General features: G+C 50.0%; 1 protein-coding gene across 1 annotated transcript in view; it reads left to right on the forward strand.

The window, feature by feature from the left end:
• GALNT13 (polypeptide N-acetylgalactosaminyltransferase 13) overlaps positions 1 to 17,623 on the forward strand; it is a 42,940-nt gene extending 25,317 nt beyond the window's left edge. The window contains 5 exon segments of the mRNA XM_063401066.1: positions 2,425 to 2,605; positions 4,926 to 5,065; positions 7,111 to 7,209; positions 8,597 to 8,731; positions 16,407 to 17,623. Coding sequence (XP_063257136.1) covers positions 2,425 to 2,605; positions 4,926 to 5,065; positions 7,111 to 7,209; positions 8,597 to 8,731; positions 16,407 to 16,547 — 696 coding nt within the window. The 3' untranslated portion in view covers positions 16,548 to 17,623.
• Positions 17,624 to 19,269: the final 1,646 nt, after the last annotated feature.

A 19,269-nucleotide genomic window follows, 5' to 3' on the forward strand; every position in this document is an offset into this window, starting at 1 on the left:
CTGGCTGGGCTGGAATTCCCAGAGCAGCTGTGGCTGCCCCTGGAGCCCTGGCAGTGCCCAGGCCAGGCTGGAGCAGCCTGGGGCAGTGGGAGGTGTCCCTGGATTGGGATGGATTGGGGAGGATTTAATTCCCTTTCCAACCCAAAGCATTCCGTAATTCCCTGGAGTCACAGCAGTGAGGGATCAGTGCATTCCATGGTCTTTGTGGGGGACAGATCCCTGAAATCCCACAATTCTCAGGCAGGATGGGGACTTTGGGAAGCAGTCACATTCCCTGGGGGTATCCCAGAAGGTTGATTTGTTGGGGGTTTTTAAAAAAGATTGAAAAATTCCTTTTCCTAAGCAGTGGGTGCAGGTTCCCCCACATCCAATCCCAGCTGGCACAGGGAGCAGAGTGCTCCAAGGAGAGCCAAAATGGGCTGGAAAAGTGTCCAGGAACAGAGATCCTTAAAATGATGGTGTGGGAGGAATTTCCTGCCAGCTGGAACGGGGAAAACAGCAAGGGAAGGATGGATTTGGGATGGGGGCCCCTCAAATTGTGTGTCCCCCTTTTTGGCTTGTCCAGGTATTCCCAGATTGCTCCATGAGCACGTCCATGGTGAATATTTGGGATTTCTTTCCTGGTGTATATTTGGAGTTATTCCATGGAATTGTTTGGCATTATTCCATGGAATTGTTTGGGGTTATTCCTTGGAATTATTTGGGGTTATTCAGTGCTCCCAGGTTGCTTCATGGGCACATCCTAGGTGAATATTTGGGATTTATTCCCTAGTGTGGATTTGGGGTTATTCCATGGAATTGTTTGGGGTTATTCCATGGAATTGTTTGGGGTTATTCCATGGAGTTATTTGGGGTTATTCCATGGAATTGTTTGGGTTTTTTTCCCTGGTATTATTTGGGGTTATTCCATGGAATTATTTGGGGTTATTCCATGGAATTGTTTGGGGTTATTCCATGGAATTATTTGGGGTTATTCCATGGAGTTATTTGGGGTTATTCCTTGGAATTGTTTGGGGTTATTCCATGGAGTTGTTTGGGGTTATTCCATGGAGTTGTTTGGGGTTATTCCATGGAATTGTTTGGGGTTATTCCATGGAGTTGTTTGGGGTTATTCCATGGAGTTGTTTGGGGTTATTCCATGGAGTTGTTTGGGGTTATTCCATGGAATTGTTTGGGGTTATTCCATGCTCCCAGGTTGCTCCATGGACACATCCTGGTGAATATTTGGGATTTTCCCGAGTTCCCTCTGGAATTCCTTGGCACCCCCTCATCCCCAAGTCCTGAGCAGTCACCACGGGGATGTTTTGCTGCTGATCCCACAGAATCCATCCCTCCTCATTCTCATGGAATTCTGGAGATGGAGGGAGCCCTAATTAACTCAGCCTGCCTTGGTTGCCATGGGAACTCAGGTCCCTGTCAAGGAGCTGTAATTCCAAGATTCCACCGGAGCTCCTGTTGAAAACTCCCCAAAAACTCAGGGGTTTAACACCAGGAGGGGCCTGGAAGTCAAGGAATTGTAATAAAATAATCGAAAGGAAAAGTAGAAATAATTAAAATATTTGAAATAAATCATTGAAATTTTAAAAATTGAAATAAGTCATTGAAATAAATATTTGAGATAAATAATTGAAATAAAAGTGGAGCTGAAATAATTGAAATCATTGAAATAAATACTTGAAATAGTCGAAATAAATAATTAAAATAGGTAATTGAAATAGATAAATTCAATAAACAATTGAAATAAGACAAATAATTAAAATATTTAAATTAATGAAAATAAATAATTAAATCGTTTGGTTAGTTAGACACCAAAGGGGGCACAGCTCCCAGGGTATGAACCCTGCTGGCTTTGGGGCTGTTTCCCTGCACATTTTCCGTGTTCCCATTGCAAATCTGGCAGAGATCATCACCTGCTCCCACGTGGGCCACGTTTTCCTTAAATTCCCTGAATTTTCCCTTGAAATCCTCAACAAATCGGGGTGGGGACACCAAAGGGGGCACAGCTCCCAGGGTATGAACCCTGCTGGCTTTGGGGCTGTTTCCCTGCACGTTTTTCCCGTTGCAGATCTGGCAGTGCGGGGGCTCCCTGGAGATTGTCACCTGCTCCCACGTGGGACACGTTTTCCTTAAATTCCCTGAATTTTCCCTTGAAATCCTCAACAAATCGGGTGGGGACACCAAAGGGGGCACAGCTCCCAGGGTATGAACCCTGCTGGCTTTGGGGCTGTTTTTCTGTACATTTTCCACGTTCCCATTGCAAATCTGGCAGAGATCATCACCTGCTCCCACGTGGGACACGTTTTCCTTAAATTCCCTAAATTTTCCCTTTAAATCCCAGATAAATCGGGTGGAGACACCAAGGGGGACACAGCCCTGCCGGGTTTGGGGCTGTTTTTCTGTACATTTTCCGTGTTCCCGTTGCAGATCTGGCAGTGCGGGGGCTCCCTGGAGATTGTCACCTGCTCCCACGTGGGACACGTTTTCCGCAAGGCCACCCCCTACACCTTCCCGGGGGGCACCGGCCACGTCATCAACAAGAACAACCGCAGGCTGGCCGAGGTGTGGATGGACGAGTTCAAGGACTTCTTCTACATCATCTCCCCGGGTACGGCGGCATTGGGGGTCACCCCGAGGTCTGGGAGGTGGCCTGGAAAGAGGGGAGAGGGGATGGGGGGTCCTGGAGCTGTGGGGTTCTCTGGGGTGGAAAAGATCTCCGGGATCTGGGAATCCAACATTCCCAGCACTGCCCACGGGGCTATGGGATCCCTGTAGGGATGGGGGCTCCACCTGAGCTCCCTTTCCTGAAGGAATTGTCCCAAAATCCCCCCTGCCCTCCCCTGGCCCAGCCTGAGGCCGTTCCCTCTCCTCCTGTCCCTGTGCCCTGGAGCAGAGCCCAAATCCCCCTGGCTGTCCCCTCCTGCCAGGGAATCCCAGAGAGGGAAAAGATCCCTCTGGATGCTCCTTTTCTCCAGGCTGAGCCTCTTCCCAGCTCCCTCAGGAATTCTCCATTCCCTTCCCAGCTCCCTCAGGAATTCTCCAGCCCTTTCCCAGCTCCCTCTATGTGTGCTCCTCTGGGACCTTTTGTGGTGGCTGGAGATGGACACGAGGAGTGGGAAGAGCCATGGGATGCTCCAGGGAAATCCAGCTCGGGTGCTGGCCTCGGGCACTTCCAGGGATCCAGGGGCAGCCACAGCTGCTCTGGAATCTTTGCCAGGGCCTCCCCACCTTGTCCCAGTTATTCCTGTCAGGACAGTGCAGGGAAAGGCGCTTTGTAAAAATGTGAAGAGATTCCTTTATTATTGTGGAATATGAGGAAATCAAGGAATTCTGTGGTCCTGCCTTCTCGGATTGACAAAGGAAAGAAAAAATGATCATTTTCCAAGCGTTTCACTTGTCTCCATTAATGAGCTAATTAATTAATTACCCCTTGCACACGTCCACGGAGAGGCAGCAACTCATCCCTGCCATCCTGCCGCTCCCGATTCTGGGATCCCAGGGGGCTGCGGGGTGTGTCATGCCCCGGTGTCCCCGCGGGGTGTTTGATGTCCCGGTGTCCCCGCGGGGTGTTCGATGTCCCCGGTGTCCCCATGGGGTGTTCGATGTCCCGGTGTCCCCGTGGGGTGTTCGATGTCCCGGTGTCCCCGTGGGGTGTTTGATGTCCTGGTGTCCCCGCAGGGGTGGTGAAGGTGGATTACGGGGGGGCTGTCCGGGATTCCCGGTGTCCCTGCGGGGTGTTTATTCGATGTCCCAGTGTCCCCGCGGGGTGTTCGATGTCCCGGTGTCCCCATGGGGTGTTCGATGTCCCGGTGTCCCCGCGGGGTGTTTGATGTCCCGGTGTCCCCATGGGGTGTTTGTTCGATGTCCCGGTGTCCCCGCGGGGTGTTCGATGTCCCGGTGTCCCCGCGGGGTGTTCGATGTCCCGGTGTCCCCGCGGGGTGTTCGATGTCCCCGTGTCCCCGCGGGGTGTTTGTTCGATGTCCCCGTGTCCCGCAGGGGTGGTGAAGGTGGATCCCGGGGATGTGTCTGGGATTCCCGGGAGCTGTGGGGTGTTTAATGGATGTCCCGGTGTCCCCGCGGGGTGTTTGTTCGATGTCCCGGTGTCCCCGCGGGATGTTTGTTCGATGTCCCGGTGTCCCCGCGGGGTGTTTGTTCGATGTCCCGGTGTCCCCGCGGGATGTTTGTTCGATGTCCCGGTGTCCCCGCGGGGTGTTTGTTCAATGTCCCGGTGTCCCCGCGGGGTGTTTGATGTCCCGGTGTCCCCGCGGGGTGTTCGTTCGATGTCCCGGTGTCCCCGCGGGATGTTTGTTCGATGTCCCGGTGTCCCCGCGGGGTGTTCGATGTCCCGGTGTCCCCGCGGGATGTTTGTTCGATGTCCCGGTGTCCCCGCGGGGTGTTTGTTCGATGTCCCGGTGTCCCCGCGGGGTGTTTGTTCGATGTCCCGGTGTCCCCGCGGGGTGTTTGTTCAATGTCCCGGTGTCCCCGCGGGGTGTTCGATGTCCCGGTGTCCCCGCGGGATGTTTGTTCGATGTCCCGGTGTCCCCGCGGGATGTTTGTTCGATGTCCCGGTGTCCCCGCGGGGTGTTCGATGTCCCGGTGTCCCCGCGGGATGTTTGTTCGATGTCCCGGTGTCCCCGCGGGATGTTTGTTCGATGTCCCGGTGTCCCCGCGGGGTGTTCGATGTCCCGGTGTCCCCGCGGGGTGTTTGATGTCCCGATGTCCCGGTGTCCCCGCAGGGTGTTTGTTCGATGTCCCGGTGTTCCCGCGGGGTGTTTGTTCGATGTCCTGGTGTCCTCGCGGGGTGTTTGTTCGATGTCCCGGTGTCCCCATGGGGTGTTTGTTCGATGTCCCGGTGTCCCCGCGGGGTGTTTGTTCAATGTCCCGGTGTCCCCGCGGGGTGTTTGTTCAATGTCCCCGTGTCCCCACAGGGGTGGTGAAGGTGGATTACGGGGACGTGTCCGCCAGGAAGGCGCTGCGGGAGCGCCTGGGCTGCAAACCCTTCTCGTGGTACCTGGAGAACGTGTACCCCGACTCGCAGATCCCGCGGCGGTACTACTCCCTGGGAGAGGTACGGGGAAACGGGAACGGGAGAGGAGGGGAAACGGGAGAGGAGGGGAAACGGGAGAGAGGAGGGAAATCAGCAGGGAAAGGAAACCAGGAGAGAGGGAAACCGGGAGAGGAGGAGAATCCAGGAGAGGAGGGAAAGCAGTAAAGGAAGGAAACCAGTAGGAAAGGGAAGGGAAACCAGTGGGGAAAGGAAACCAGGAGAGAAGGGAAAGCAGTGGAGAAGGGAAAGCAGTGGAGAAGGGAAAGCAGTGGAGAAGGGAAACCAGGAGAGAAAGGAAACCAGGAGAGAAAGGAAACCAGGAGAGAAAGGAAACCAGGAGAGAAAGGAAACCAGGAGAGAAAGGAAAGCAGTAAAGGAAGGAAAGCAGTAAAGGAAGGAAAGCAGTAAAGGAAGGAAAGCAGTAAAGGAAGGAAAGCAGTAAAGGAAGGAAAGCAGTAAAGGAAGGAAACCAGTAAAGGAAGGAAAGCAGTAAAGAAAAGAAACCAGGAAGTAAAGAAAAGAAACCAGTAGAGAAAAGAGACCAGGAAGTAAAGGAAACCCGTAGGGAAAGGAAAGCCATTGTACAGGAAAGCAGGAGATGTCCAGAGCCAATGGATCCATTCCCAGTGGGATGAGGTGGCTTTGGAGCCAAGACTCAGGTGCTGGCCTTCCCTCCATGTCTCTTACTCCTCTTGATTTCTTATTTCTCTTTATTTCCATTTTTAAAGTCCTTTTCAAGGAGCAGTTGCTGTTCCAAACATATTCCCTCTCCTTAAAAATCTCCCCCTAAATGGGATGTCTACTCCAAATGTTCATGTCAACATTCAGGCAAATTTATCTCCCAAATGGAGCAGGAGATTGCAAAAGTGAAGTTTGGGATTAATATTTTGACACAGTGAATATGCAGCCCTTGAGGGGAACCTTCCATCATCATTTGTTGCCTAGAAAGATACTAAAAATAGTGATTTTTAAATTATTTTTTTTTAAGAAATGTTTTTTAAGAAATGTTCACTGAGTGTTTTCCAGCCTGGAGCTGAGGGTCTCGGACATTCCTGATAATCCCAAGGTTCTGGGGCCACCAGGGGCTGGAATTTCTTTCAAATTCATCAAATTCACAGTTAAAAATGTGACATTGAGTCGCTCCTACGCTGCCTTTTCAAAGCACTGGAATGGGTTGATCTGATGGTGATGGAGTAACAATCCTGGAATAACACTCCAAGGAACAAATGGCTTTTTTTGACACCCAGGGAAGTGATTTCCCACTGAAATTTGCCATTGTAGGCAGGAATAAAAGGCTCTGGAGGATTCCAGGTTTAATCCTGCCAAAACAAAGGGAAATGGGGCTTTCCAGCGAGGAAAGGGCTTGTCTAGGGAATGTCAAATAAAGCGGGATTGTGCCACGTTGTCAGGCTGGAAAATGGGATGAGAAAGGCAGAAAATAGTGATTAAAACACCCGATTTGTGCAGTGTGGCCTCAGTTTCCATGGGAACAGCAGGAGCTGGGAATTAAAGCCCTGCCTGGCTGTGCCATGGAGCAGGAAAAGGGAACTGCAGCCTTAAAGCCCAGGCAGCAGCAGAGAAATGGGGATTTTTAAGGCATTATAAGTGCATTTTTGGACATTTCCCTGCCCTTCAGAAGAGATTTGGGCAGGATTTGATCCATCCAAGCTGGAGCAGCAGCATTAGGCCATAAATGATCCATGTCCTGCTCTGGATGGCTTTTTTTGGGCTGAAATCCAAGGAAAAATGGTGTAAATCAAAGGTGAGCAGCACCAGGCCTCAAACTGCGTTTCCCAAGGGATGTTTTGTTGTTTTCTGGGGTAAACAGGGAGAAAAAGAGTGGAGATTTCGAGAGATTTGGGATAATCATCCCAAATTCCCTCCTGGCTCCACATGGAATAGTGAGAGGTGTCCCTGGCCACGGATGAGCTCTGGGGCCACCTCCAACCCAAACCATCCCATGATGATTTGGGAACGGGATCTGTTCACAAGCTGGAATTTTCTACACAGATCTGGCAGGTCCAGGAAATATTTTAAGGAATATTTCACCTCTTTCCTTTCCCCAGATCAGGAATGTTGAAACCAACCAGTGCTTGGACAACATGGGCCGCAAGGAGAACGAAAAAGTGGGATTTTTCAACTGCCATGGCATGGGAGGGAACCAGGTAAATAGAACAGGGAAAAGGGGATTATTTGTCCAGGAATGCCTCTGGGATATTGGAGATATCTGTTTCAATTCTGGTTTAGATTTCGTGTGATACCAAAATAATCAGTATATCAAAATATCAAAAATATCAAAATTCAAAAATATTTTTGGTTTCGAGCTGAGGGATTTTAAGAGGACTCAGGCATTTCCTTCAGCTTCAGCTCCAGATTTTGGGGAATGTTGGTGCATATCCACGGGAGGTATCCCAGTGAATTTATTGACTAGAATCCTGCTGTCATTTAATAACAAATTTAACATTCCAGACACAAACATTAGGAAATTCGATCAGGAATTTGAATTTATTTTCTTAGAAATGAAATGGGCAGGGATCTCCAGAAACCTGGGGAAAATAAATATCCAGGAAATTCATGGAAGGTGAGTTCCTTAGTGGAATTCCAATAGTGGGGGCCTGGGTGCTTCATTTGGAGGGGCTGGAAAGGGAATAGAAAAGGGGATGGAATTCTTGGAATAGTGACCAATGACTCTGGCTTAATTAGAATAAAATTTGCATATTCCAGTGGATATTCAAATTAGCATGGCTGCTCCAGATGGGGTTAGGGATGTAAATTATAATTAAGGGATTTTAAAGCGTATTTTAGATTAATTCTATTTTAATTAATTACAGTCTGCCATTATTTATGTGTGGAATTTTCCGGGGGTGGTGCCAGCCTGGCGCAGTCACGATTCCCTGGTGACTCTGGTATTCCAGACACCTGCTCCAGCCATTCCTGGTGGGAAGGGCTGGGATGCTCCGTGTTCCCATCCCTGATTTATCCTGGAGCTTCATCCCAGCTCCTGCCATCTCCTCCTGCCACTTCCTCCTCCTCACTGGAGCTTGGCCTCATTTCGCAGCTTTTTGGGTTGGAAACCTTTCCCTTCCCCTGAATTCCCATGGATTTCTCCAACAGAAACCTTTCCCTTCCCCTGAATTCCCATGGATTTCTCCAATAGAAACCTTTCCCTTCCCCTGAATTCCCACGGATTTCTCCAATGGAAAACCTTTCCCTTCCCCTGAATTCCCATGGATTTCTCCAATAGAAACCTTTCCCTTCCCCTGAATTCCAGTGGATTTCTCCAATAGAAACCTTTCCCTTCCTCTGAATTCCCATGGATTTCTCCAATGAAGGGCTCTAGCTCTGGAGCCAGCCTGGGGTCACTGCCAGGGCTGTGGTTGGAGTTCCCAGGCTGTGGTTGGAGTTCCCAGGCTGTGGTTGGAATTCCCAGGCTGTGGTTGGAGCTCCAGGCTTGGTTGGAGCTCCCAGGCTGTGGTTGGAATTCCCAGGCTGTGGTTGGAGCTCCAGGCTTGGTTGGAGCTCCAGGCCTGTCCAGCCCTCTCCGTGTTCCAGGTGTTTTCCTACACGGCGGACAAGGAGATCCGCACGGACGATCTGTGCCTGGACGTGTCGCGGCTCAACGGCCCCGTGCTGATGCTCAAGTGCCACCACCTGAGGGGCAACCAGCTCTGGGAGTACGACGCCGAGGTACCGGGGCCGGGGTGGGATTTGGGATAATCCCGGGAGCCCTGAGCCTGGAACAGCATTCCAAGGTCACGGAGCCCCAGCTGTGCCCAGTGCCCACCTTGGCCCCAAGTGCCGCCTCCAGGGATTCCTGGGACACCTCCAGGGATGGGCACTGCAAACCTCCCTGGGCAGCCCCTGAGCTCCCTTTCCATGGGAAAATTCCTCTTGCTTTCCACACACGTGGAGATTCCAGTTCCAAACCAGCTCAGAACCACCAGCTCCCGGGAAAATCCTCCCGGGATTCCCTCAGTTCTGTGTTTCCATCTCCCTTCACAATTCCCACAGGGATTTCCATTCACACTGAGTGCCACAGCCAGGAATTCCTTGGACCAGGGATGGGCACTCCAGACCTCCCTGGGCAGCTCCTCCCTTTCCATGGGGAAATTCCTGCTGCTGTCCACCCTGGGGCTGGAAAAGCCCTCCCAGGTCATCGAGTCCAAGCTCTGCCCCATCCCCACCTTGTCCCCAGCCACATCCAGGAATTCCTTGGACAGCCCCACCCTTCCTGCCTGGAAGGCTGGAATTCTTCCACTAAAATACACACCGGGATTGTGTGGGTTTTCCCTTAAATTGAGAATTTCCCAGGAATTGTGTAAAACCCAGCCGGGCCATGAGATGGAGCTCCTAAAACAGGAATACTCCGTGTGTTTATGGCATCTCCAAGGACAGGCTGCTTGTTCTCCTGGAAAACATCCACTGCATTCCCTATCCCTGGATTTATTGCCCAAATCTTTTTATTACCAGTTTGCCTCAGAATATTCAGATTTCAGCTGCCCCTTTTCCCTTTTTCATTTCATTATTGCCATTAATTATATTTTCATTAGTGCATTATTAACCTCCAAACATTCCTACTATCCAGGATTTTTTGCCCAAGCAAACAACCCGTTGTGATACTCCAATTTCTTTTTTTCCCAGAGAAACAATTGCAGGATATTTCCTGAATCCCTTGTATTAATTGGTTTGATTTTCCAGTGGAATTACACTGATTTTTTCCTTTCCTTGCTTATTCAGGAATTGCCTGGAGGGATCTGGGGTGGTTTTTAGGAATTTTTAGGAATTCTGGCTTGGCAACAGACAACAGGACATGAAATGGTTCTAAAAAGGGATTACTCTGAGGGATTTCCTGTTATTATTAATTTTTTGTAATTGTTTAATTTAATTTGTGGTATTTAAATACTGAATAAATTCCAGGCTCCCACGCCTGGTGATTCCCATTGTGACATCCAGGGAAACCTCTGGATGTGGAGAGGGATGAAATCCTGGGATGTGACACACACGAAGGAATCCAGGGGAAAAATCCGGTTGGAAATGTGTCACAGCTGATAGGAAGGAGTTGAAATCCTCGTGGATGGATGCTGATGTCAGGGTTTATTCCTGACAAATCCCTCAGGGTTTGTTCCTGACAAATTCCTCGGGACTTATTCCTGACAGACCCCTCAGGGTTTATTCCAAGGCTGCCAGAGCTCCAGGAGTGTTTGGAAACCGCTCTCAGGGACAGGATGGGATTGTTGGGATATCCTGGCAGGGCCAGGGGCTGGATCAGTGATCCCTATGAATCTCTTCCAGCTCGGAATCCCGTGATTTTGTCCTGGATAATTGCATTATTTGTCCCCTATCACGGTGTCCGTGCAAAGCCGTGGAATTTCCGTCCAAGGAGAGCTGAGGGGAATTGCACAAAAAATGTTCCTTGGATCACTGACTGCTCTTTCCTTCTGTCTCCCCCTCCTCAGTATTTTGGGAAATGGGAATATAGCTTTGAGGTAAGTCTGGTGCGATCCCTGTGCCAAATCCCAGTCCCTGGAATAGCTCCCGTGGCAGTGCCCTCGCTCAGCGCTTCTCCGTAGCTGCTGCTCCAACATTCCAGAGCTTCCCGCTCCCTGAGCCAGGCTGGGAGAGCTGGGAATGTTCCCCTGGAGAAGGGAAGGCTCCAGGGAGAGCTCAGAGCCCCTGGCAGGGCCTGAAGGGGCTCCAGGAGAGCTGCAGAGGGACTGGGGACAAGGCAGGGAGGGACAGGACACAGGGAATGGCTCCCAGTGCCAGAGGGCAGGGCTGGGTGGGAGATTGGGAAGGGATTCCTGGCTGGGCTGGAATTCCCAGAGCAGCTGTGGCTGCCCCTGGATCCCTGGCAGTGCCCAGGCCAGGCTGGAGCAGCCTGGGAGGAGTCCCTGCCATGGCAGGGGTGGATGGGATGAGATTTCCATCCCAAACCATTCCATGAATCCGTGTGCCAGGAAAAGCCTGCTCAGATTCCCGCGTTCGTGCTTTATCCCCATGTGAGGAATCTGCTGCCTTTGGATATGTCATATCCTGTAAACACCAGAGAGAGAATTCCAAGTCCTTCACTCATGGACCTCTGCTTTCCCTGGAAAGATTCAGGAACAGGGAGTGCTGATCCAGAGTGATCCAGCCCTGCTGTCCCTGCCTGTGACTCCAAGTGACATTTTTGGGACACTTGGCCCTGATATTTTTAGTGGCTCCTTTATCCTCACGCCACTTTTTCCATTCCCAATCCAAAAACAGGGAGCAGGAGCGAGTGAGGGGCTGGGATGTGGGAAGATCATTCCAGCTGCTCCAGCCCCAGGTACCTCAGGGATGGGATGGGAAGAATTTAGGGAAGTGGAAGCTCCCCTACATCTCACCCTACCTGGAACTGGCACCAGAAAGGAAAAGCTGGAATTGTGGTTGGGAAAAAAAAAGAAAAAAGAAAAAGAAAAAGAAAAAGAGAAAGAGAAAGAGAAAGAAAAAGAAAAAGAAAAAACCCTCATAAATGTTTAATGAATTCTGGTTTTAATTGGGTAATTCCCAAATGGGATTTCAGGTGGTTTGTGCAGGAAAAACCCCACATGTGCCCAAATCTTTCCAGTGGGGAATTGCAGCCATCCAAGGGCTTGGAGAGACAGGACTGGGAGCCTGCCAGATCCTGGGAATGGTCCCAAGAGCAGGGAGGAAACTTGGGGATATTTGTGCAAAAAACCCCGTCTCTGCCTGGATCTTTCCAACAGGGAACTGCAGCAATCTGAGGTCTTGGAGGGGCAGGACCGGGAGCCTGCTGGATCCTGGGAATGGCCTCAGGAGCAGGGGGGGAGTTTTGGGAGACTTCTGCCTGGAAAACCCCAACTCTGCCTGGGTCCTTCCAGCAGGGAATTGCAGCAATCCAAGGGTAGGAGAATGGGACTGGGATCTCTGCCTGAATCTTTCCAGCAGGGAATTGCAGCAATCCAGGCTAGGGAGAATGGGATTGGGAGCCACAATCCACTCTGGATCCTGGGAATGGCCTCAAGAGCAGGGAGGAGATTTTTTCTGGAATGAAGTCCCAGTCCATGAGTTTCCCTCTGGACACCCATGCTTGTCCACTCTGGATCCTGGGAATGGTCTCAAGAGTGGAAGTTTGGGGATGTTTCTGCCTGGAAAACCCCATCTCCGCCTGGATCCTTCCAGTTGGGAATTGCAGCAATCCAAAGGTAGGGAGAACAGGATCGGAATCTCTGCCTGGATCTTTCCAGTAGGGAACTGCAGCAATCCAGAGGTAGGAGAATGGGATTGGGATCCGTGCCTGGATCTTTCCAGCAGGGAATTGCAGCAATCCAAAGGTAGGGAAATCTTTCCAGTAGGGAATTGCAGCAATCCAAAGGTAGGGAGAACAGGGTCGGGATCTCTGCCTGGATCTTTCCAGTAGGGAACTGCAGCAATCCAGAGGTAGGGAAATCTTTCCAGTAGGGAATTGCAGCAATTCAAGGGTACAAGAATGGGATTGGGATCTGTGCCTGGATCCTTCCAGCAGGGAATTGCAGCAGTCCAGGGGTAGGAGAATGGGACTGGGATCTCTGCCTGGATCTTTCCAGTAGGGAATTGCAGCAATCCAAAGGTAGGGAGAACAGGATCGGAATCTCTGCCTGGATCCTTCCAGCAGGGAATTGCAGCAATCCAAGGGTAGGAGAATGGGATTGGGATCTCTGCCTGGATCTTTCCAGCAGGGAATTGCAGCAATCCAGGGGTAGGGAAATCTTTCCAGTAGGGAATTGCAGCAATCCAAAGGTAGGGAGAAAAGGGTCGGGATCTCTGCCTGCATCCTTCCAGTAGGGAACTGCAGCAATCCAGAGGTAGGGAAATCTTTCCAGTAGGGAATTGCAGCAATTCAAGGGTACAAGAATGGGATTGGGATCTGTGCCTGGATCTTTCCAGCAGGGAATTGCAGCAATCCAAGGGTAGGAGAACAGGATCGGGATCTCTGCCTGGATCCTTCCAGTAGGGAACCGCAGCATTCCCAGCCCGTAGTTCCCAGTTTCCCCCCGCTTTTCCCGGCCCCGCCGTTGCCTCTGAGCAGGTTTTCCCGAGGTTCCCAGAGCGTTCCCGGTTTTCCAGAGGCGCACGTTCCTGCACATCATCACGCAGTCGTGCCTGACGCTGGGCCGGGTGGAGGACGGCTCGCACGGCCCCACGGTGGAGGCGTGCGACGGCAGCGCCCGCCAGAGCTGGAGCCTCCGGAATTATTCCCGCCTGGAAGTGTTCAGGAGGGTCTACGCCAGCCCCACCGATTATTTCCTCTAGGGACCTGGGACTGGGAGGAAATCTGGGATGTGGTGGGGTAAGGAATTCCCAGGGAATCTTCCTGCTCCCGGCTCTCTGCTGGAGGAGATCGGAATTTCTGTCTTGTTTTATTTTTTGGGTGAATTTTTTTGTATTTTTAATTTTATTTTTGACAGTTTAGAAAATGTTCATTTTTCGTGGAATTTGTAGATTTTCATGGAATTTTACAAGAATTTTTCATACACTCTTCCGCACAGTTTTCATCCTTTCGTGTCATTTTTCATACAATTCGCATAAAAATTTTTCACAAAACTTCATAAAATTTTCATTGAATTTCCGTGGATCTTTTGCAGAATTTTCATGAAACTGTCTTATAATTTTTCATGGAATTTGATAGAATTTTTTCATAGAGTTTTTTGTAAAATTTTTCATGGAATTTTCTTAGAATTTTTTCATGGAATTTTCTTAGAATTTTTTCGTGGAATTTTCGTAGAATGTTCATAGAATTTTTTGTAGAATTTTAATAGAATTTTGATAGAATTTTCATAAAATTTAATAGAATTTTTAATAGAATTTTCATAGAATTTGATATAATTTTTTATGTAACTTAATGGAATTTTCATATCAAATTTTTGTATAAAACAAGACAGAAGATGATTTTATAGCTGTAGGATAGAACAGGTGTTTAATGTTAGTTCTTCTTAGTTCTTAGTAATTACTAGTTGCTAGTAGCTATTAGTCTTCATTATTAGTAGTTTTAATTAATTTTGGATGAATTAAACTCCCTTGATCTCTTTTTGTCACCGTGATTGTTCCAACCTGCAGGAGCTGAAGATTTGGTTCCTATTCCAAGACAGAAAAATAATTCCAATTGCAAAATATTTTCTCAAAAAAGTTCAGCTTTTCCTAGGATTTTCCACAGAATTTTCATAGAATTTGATTTTTTAATAGATTTTTTCCTATAATTTTCGTGTAACTTTTCATATTCAGTGGAATAGCACAAAGAGATGGGTGGAAATTCCAACATGGAATTTCCCAGCAATTTAGTTGGAACACCAAAAAAAAAGCCTTTTTATATTTATTTTTTTTTTTTAAAATATATGTGTATTTATTTTTTTACTTCTATATAAAATTACAATATATAGAAATATAGTAGGTATTACATATTAAATTTACACTAATAAACACCAGTATGTGTTTATTATGTGATATATAAATATAATGCCCTATTTTTCAATAAATATTACATAGGAATATTATAAATAATGAACATAAATGGTGTTTATGAGCCCTGAGAGCATCAGACTGTTGTGAAAATCATTCCTGGTTTTCCTTCAGTTAGGAGTATTATTCTGTTATTTTAATTTATATTTTCTATTATTCTCTGCTATATTATTTTTATATTATCTCATATTTTCTATTATGCTATACTATATATTATTTAATATATTTTAGTCTTAAATTTTGTATTATTTTATATTATTTTTATATTATTTTACATGGTACATAATATATTATATATTAATCTCTATTATAGTATTTAAGATACTATTTTTATATTATGTATAATCTTATATTTTATGTTGTTTTATTTTTTTTCCTGATATTTATTTATTTTATATGTGTTTTTTTAAAACATTATATCCATATTTATCCTCCTGGGTGAGCCCAGGCCCTCAGGCAGCTCCCACCATTCCAGCCCCTCTATCCCTGAGGAGATCCCAAGCTGTGACCTCAGCCTGGGCTGTTTGGGATGAATTTTGGGATGAATTTTGGGATGAATTCCTCCTTTGTCCCCTCTCCTGGGGGCTCTGGGATTTTCCTGCCCGTCCTGGTTTTCCCTGTTTGTTCCCTTGCCGGGCTCTGCTCCAGTGGATGATCTGCAGACAGGATTTCCCCCCTGAAATTCCCCATTCCCAGGGGTTTGGGAGAGCTGGGAACGTTTCCCTGGAGAGGGGAGGGCTCCAGAGGCAGGGATGGGTGGGATACTGGCAGGAATTCCTGGCTGGGAATGATCCCAGGGAATGATGGTGGGAACACTCGTGGCTCAGGGACTGAACCCGTCTGGTGTTTATTTACGGACAGAATTCCCTGGTTTAACTTCCCGGGATTTCTCTGGGAGTTTGTTCTCCCAGTGGAACAGGTGGTGTTTTATTCCTTCCCTTTCGTTTTGTGTCCTCCCGATTCTCCCATCCCTCAGGAATGTGGGATCAGAAGGGGCTGTCCCGAGAGGGAAGAACACCCTGGGAACAGGAGCGTTTCCATGGAATACTGAGCAGAAACATTTCCATCAGCAGCAATTCCTGCTCTGGTCCCCAACATTCCACGTGTCCATGGCCACGGAGACCAAACATTCCACGTGTCCATGGCCATGGAGACCAAACATTCCACGTGTCCATGGCCATGGAGACCAAACATTCCATGAGTCCATGGCCATGGAGACCAAACCCCTCATCCATCAGGGGTGCCTTGGAAATACGGGATTTCCTTGGGATGATTTCCCCTTTGCTGAGGGATTTGTTGGCTCAGCAGAGGGAGGAGCGGGCTGGCTCTGTGCTGGGCATGATGTCCTGGAAGTGTAGGATTGGAAATCCAGGATTTCATTGGAATGATTTCCCCTTTGGCTCAGCAGAGGGAGGAGCAGGCTGGCTCTGTGCTGGGCGTGATGTCCTGGAAGTGTAGGATTGGAAATGGAGGATTTCCTTGGAATGATTTCCCCTTTGGCTCAGGGGAGGGAGGAGTGGGCTGGTTCCATGTGGGACGTGCTGGGATGTCCTGGAAGTGTTGGATTGGAAATGGAGGATTTCCTTGGAATGGTTTTCCCTTTGGCTCAGCAGAGGGAGGAGCAGGCTGGCTCCGTGTGGGATGTGCTGGAAGTCCAGGATTGGAAATGGAGGATTTCCTTGGAATGGTTTTCCCTTTGGCTCAGCAGAGGGAGGAGCGGGCTGGCTCCCTGTGGGATGTGCTGGGGATGTCCTGGAGCTCCGGGAGATCCCTGGTGCTCCACACAATGACCCAGCCGTGCCCGGAATGCCGGGATGTCGCATTCCCCGGCTGGAATTCCCCTGGAATGCCGGGTTTCAGCAGGAATTCTCTGTCCCCCTTGCAGAAGCTCACCCTGAGGCACCTGAACAGCAACCAGTGCCTGGCGGAGCCGTCGGAGGAGGACCGGCTGGTGCCCACCATGCGCGAGTGCGGCGGCGGCCGCTCGCAGCAGTGGCTGCTGCGGAACATGACCCTGGGGGCCTGATCCGCCCTCGCCCCGCTCCTCCCGCTCCTCCCGCTCCTCCCGCTGCCCCCGCGGCGCCCAGCCCTCTCCCGGGGTGCTCCCGGTGCCCTCGGATCCTCCGGGCCTCCAGCGGGTGCCTGCGTGCTCCGGAGATTCCAGAGGCGCCGCCTGACCGTGGAGGAGTTGGGATGTGGAGGTGTCGCTGTCACATGTCACCATGGAGAGGTGGCCCGGCCTGAGGGCCCTGTGGCACCAGCTGGCACTGGGAGCCATCCTGGGGGGAGGAGATCCTGGAGGATGTCCCGGAGGATCGCGGGTGTTCTCCCGTGCCCAGTTGGGATCTGACAGCACCAAAGCCTCCTGGGTGGTGCCGGGAGGAAATGGGATCTGGTGGTGGGAACAGCAGGCCAAGACTGCCCTTCACCAGGAATTCCAACCGATGGGGCCGCAGGACACCAGGAATGCTGAGGGGAAGGAGTGACACAGATGGGACCTCGGAGTGGCACGGAAGGAGCTGTCCCCTCTTCCATGGGAACAGAGCTGTCCCCTCCTTGGGGAAGGAGCTGTCCCCTCTTCCATGGGAATGGAGCTGGGCCAGACCCGGGGCTGAGGGGACACTTGGAAGGACCAGAACTGAGACCTCTGGAGCTTGGAGCGTCTCCATCCCTGCATCCCAACACATCCCTGGATCCCTGCACCCCACCAGGCCACAGGCACTGCCCCGGCTGTTCCCGCTCCCAGAGGAACCAGGATGTCCTTTCTGCTTTCAGGGCTTTGGGGCTCGGTCCCTTTGTGGGTGTGGCTGTTCCCAAAGCGCTCCTGGCCCTCGGGAGCTGCTCCCAGCCGGGATGGGGGGACAGGGACATTCCCGGAATGTGCTGGGGACGTTCCTTTGGGAGCCACCCCAAATGCAGCTGTGGCCCTCTGGGCTGGGATTTTGGGAATTCCCGCTGCCCAGAGGGTTCGGGGGACTGAAATCCCAGGGCAGCGGGATCCCAGCACGGGTGAGTGGGGAAATGTTTCCCAGGATTTCCCTCACAATTCCCAAAAACCTCTGTAAATGCACTGGGTCATTAAAAATGCCGGTATTTTCTGTATCCTGCTCTGGTGGTTCTGGATTCATCCCGGGGTTTGTGGAGGGGGGTAAATCACAGAGGGCGTTTGCTGGATACACAGCATTGAATGGAAGCAGGAGCGAGTTAATTGGGAAATGATTGCTGGGCATGCATGGGGCTGGAATATCCTGGATTAGCTCGGATTGGGAGCTCATCTCCTGCCCAAACATTCCTGCTCCTCATCCTCCAGTCACCCCAAAATACAAAATGTGGTTTAAAAGTTCCCCCCGAAAAGGGGGAGGTAAAAAGAGCAGGAAAACATCAGGATCAAATTGAAACAGGAATTTCCATGCAGGAAAAGAAGAATCAATTATTTATTTCATCTCCTTCCCGTGGGTTTTGGCCACAGCACAGCCCTGGCTGGGTCCTGGGACCGGGAATTTGGGAATTGGGGTTGGGTTGGGAAGGAGGAGGTCGGGAATGTCCTGGGGACAGCGGGAGAGGGCGGGGTCCCTTCCCTGTGGAACACCCCTGGTTCCAAAGGGGAACAGCTCCACATTCCCAACGCTGCCCTGTCCCACCCCTTGACATTGGAGCCAGAGCTATTTATAAAATTAGGATTTTAGAAATAGAATTCCTATATTAATATATAGTTTTATAATTCGTCCAGCAGTGCCCTTCAATCAATTAAATCACGAAAGGATTCATTAATAACTCATTTAATGAGATTCCCCACATCCAGAGTTGCTTCCCTGTCCAAAAAATATGGAAAACCCCCCAAAAATCCCTTTTCTCAGTAATTCCAGGAGTTCCGGGGGATTGGAGCTGCAGGTGACACCAAACCCTGGTGAGGCCCAACCTCCCCTGCTGGTAATTAAAGCATGTAGAGGTAATTAACTGCTCCTGTTAATGATGGGCTGTGCAGCTTGGGAATGAATCACCCAATAATCCTTTTGGGAAGGATGAATGCAGGCACGGAGGTATTTCCCCCTTTTTTGGAATTTCTCAGGAATGATAATAATTAGGATCGATAGAAAATTACAGAGAGGGAACCAACCTCCATCTCCTTTCCCTGGAAATCTGTCTTATCCCTTTTTGGGGGATTTATTTAAGGGATTTAGGGATTCATCCGGGGGGGATGGATTTTGGGGGTCAGGAAAATCCTGGCACTGGTGCCATGACCCGCTCCAGCTCCCATTTCAAACTGGAAGTGATTTCTCTGAGGGAAAACAGCGGGATCTGCTCAGATCCACATCCGGGCAGTGGGGCTGGAGAGACTGGTTTGGGGAGGTCTCTGTTAGTCCAGGGAATAAATAATTAATTCCATCCTTTATTTGTCATCATCCCCACATCAGCTAAAGGCTGGAAAAGCCTCCAGGTGCTGAAATCGGGGAATTGCAGGTAAGAAATGGAATTGCAGGGAAAGGAGCTCCAGGGGGAACTCGTGCCCGGGTGAGATTGAATGGATCCAAACAGAAACCTCAGAAAATGGGATGGGAATCCCAGCTGGATCAGGGGATGGCAGCAGGCACGGCCAGGCTGGATCCGTGGGACAATCACACATGGACCTGGAGCTGCTGGAGAAACCACGGAGCTGCTGCAGGGCTGGAGCCCCTCTGGAGCCAGGCTGGGAGAGCTGGGAATGTTCCCCTGGAGAAGGGAAGGCTCCAGGGAGAGCTCAGAGCCCC

Source organism: Prinia subflava, chromosome 6 (genome assembly GCF_021018805.1).
Source record: "Prinia subflava isolate CZ2003 ecotype Zambia chromosome 6, Cam_Psub_1.2, whole genome shotgun sequence".
Taxonomy (NCBI): Eukaryota; Metazoa; Chordata; class Aves; order Passeriformes; family Cisticolidae; genus Prinia; species Prinia subflava.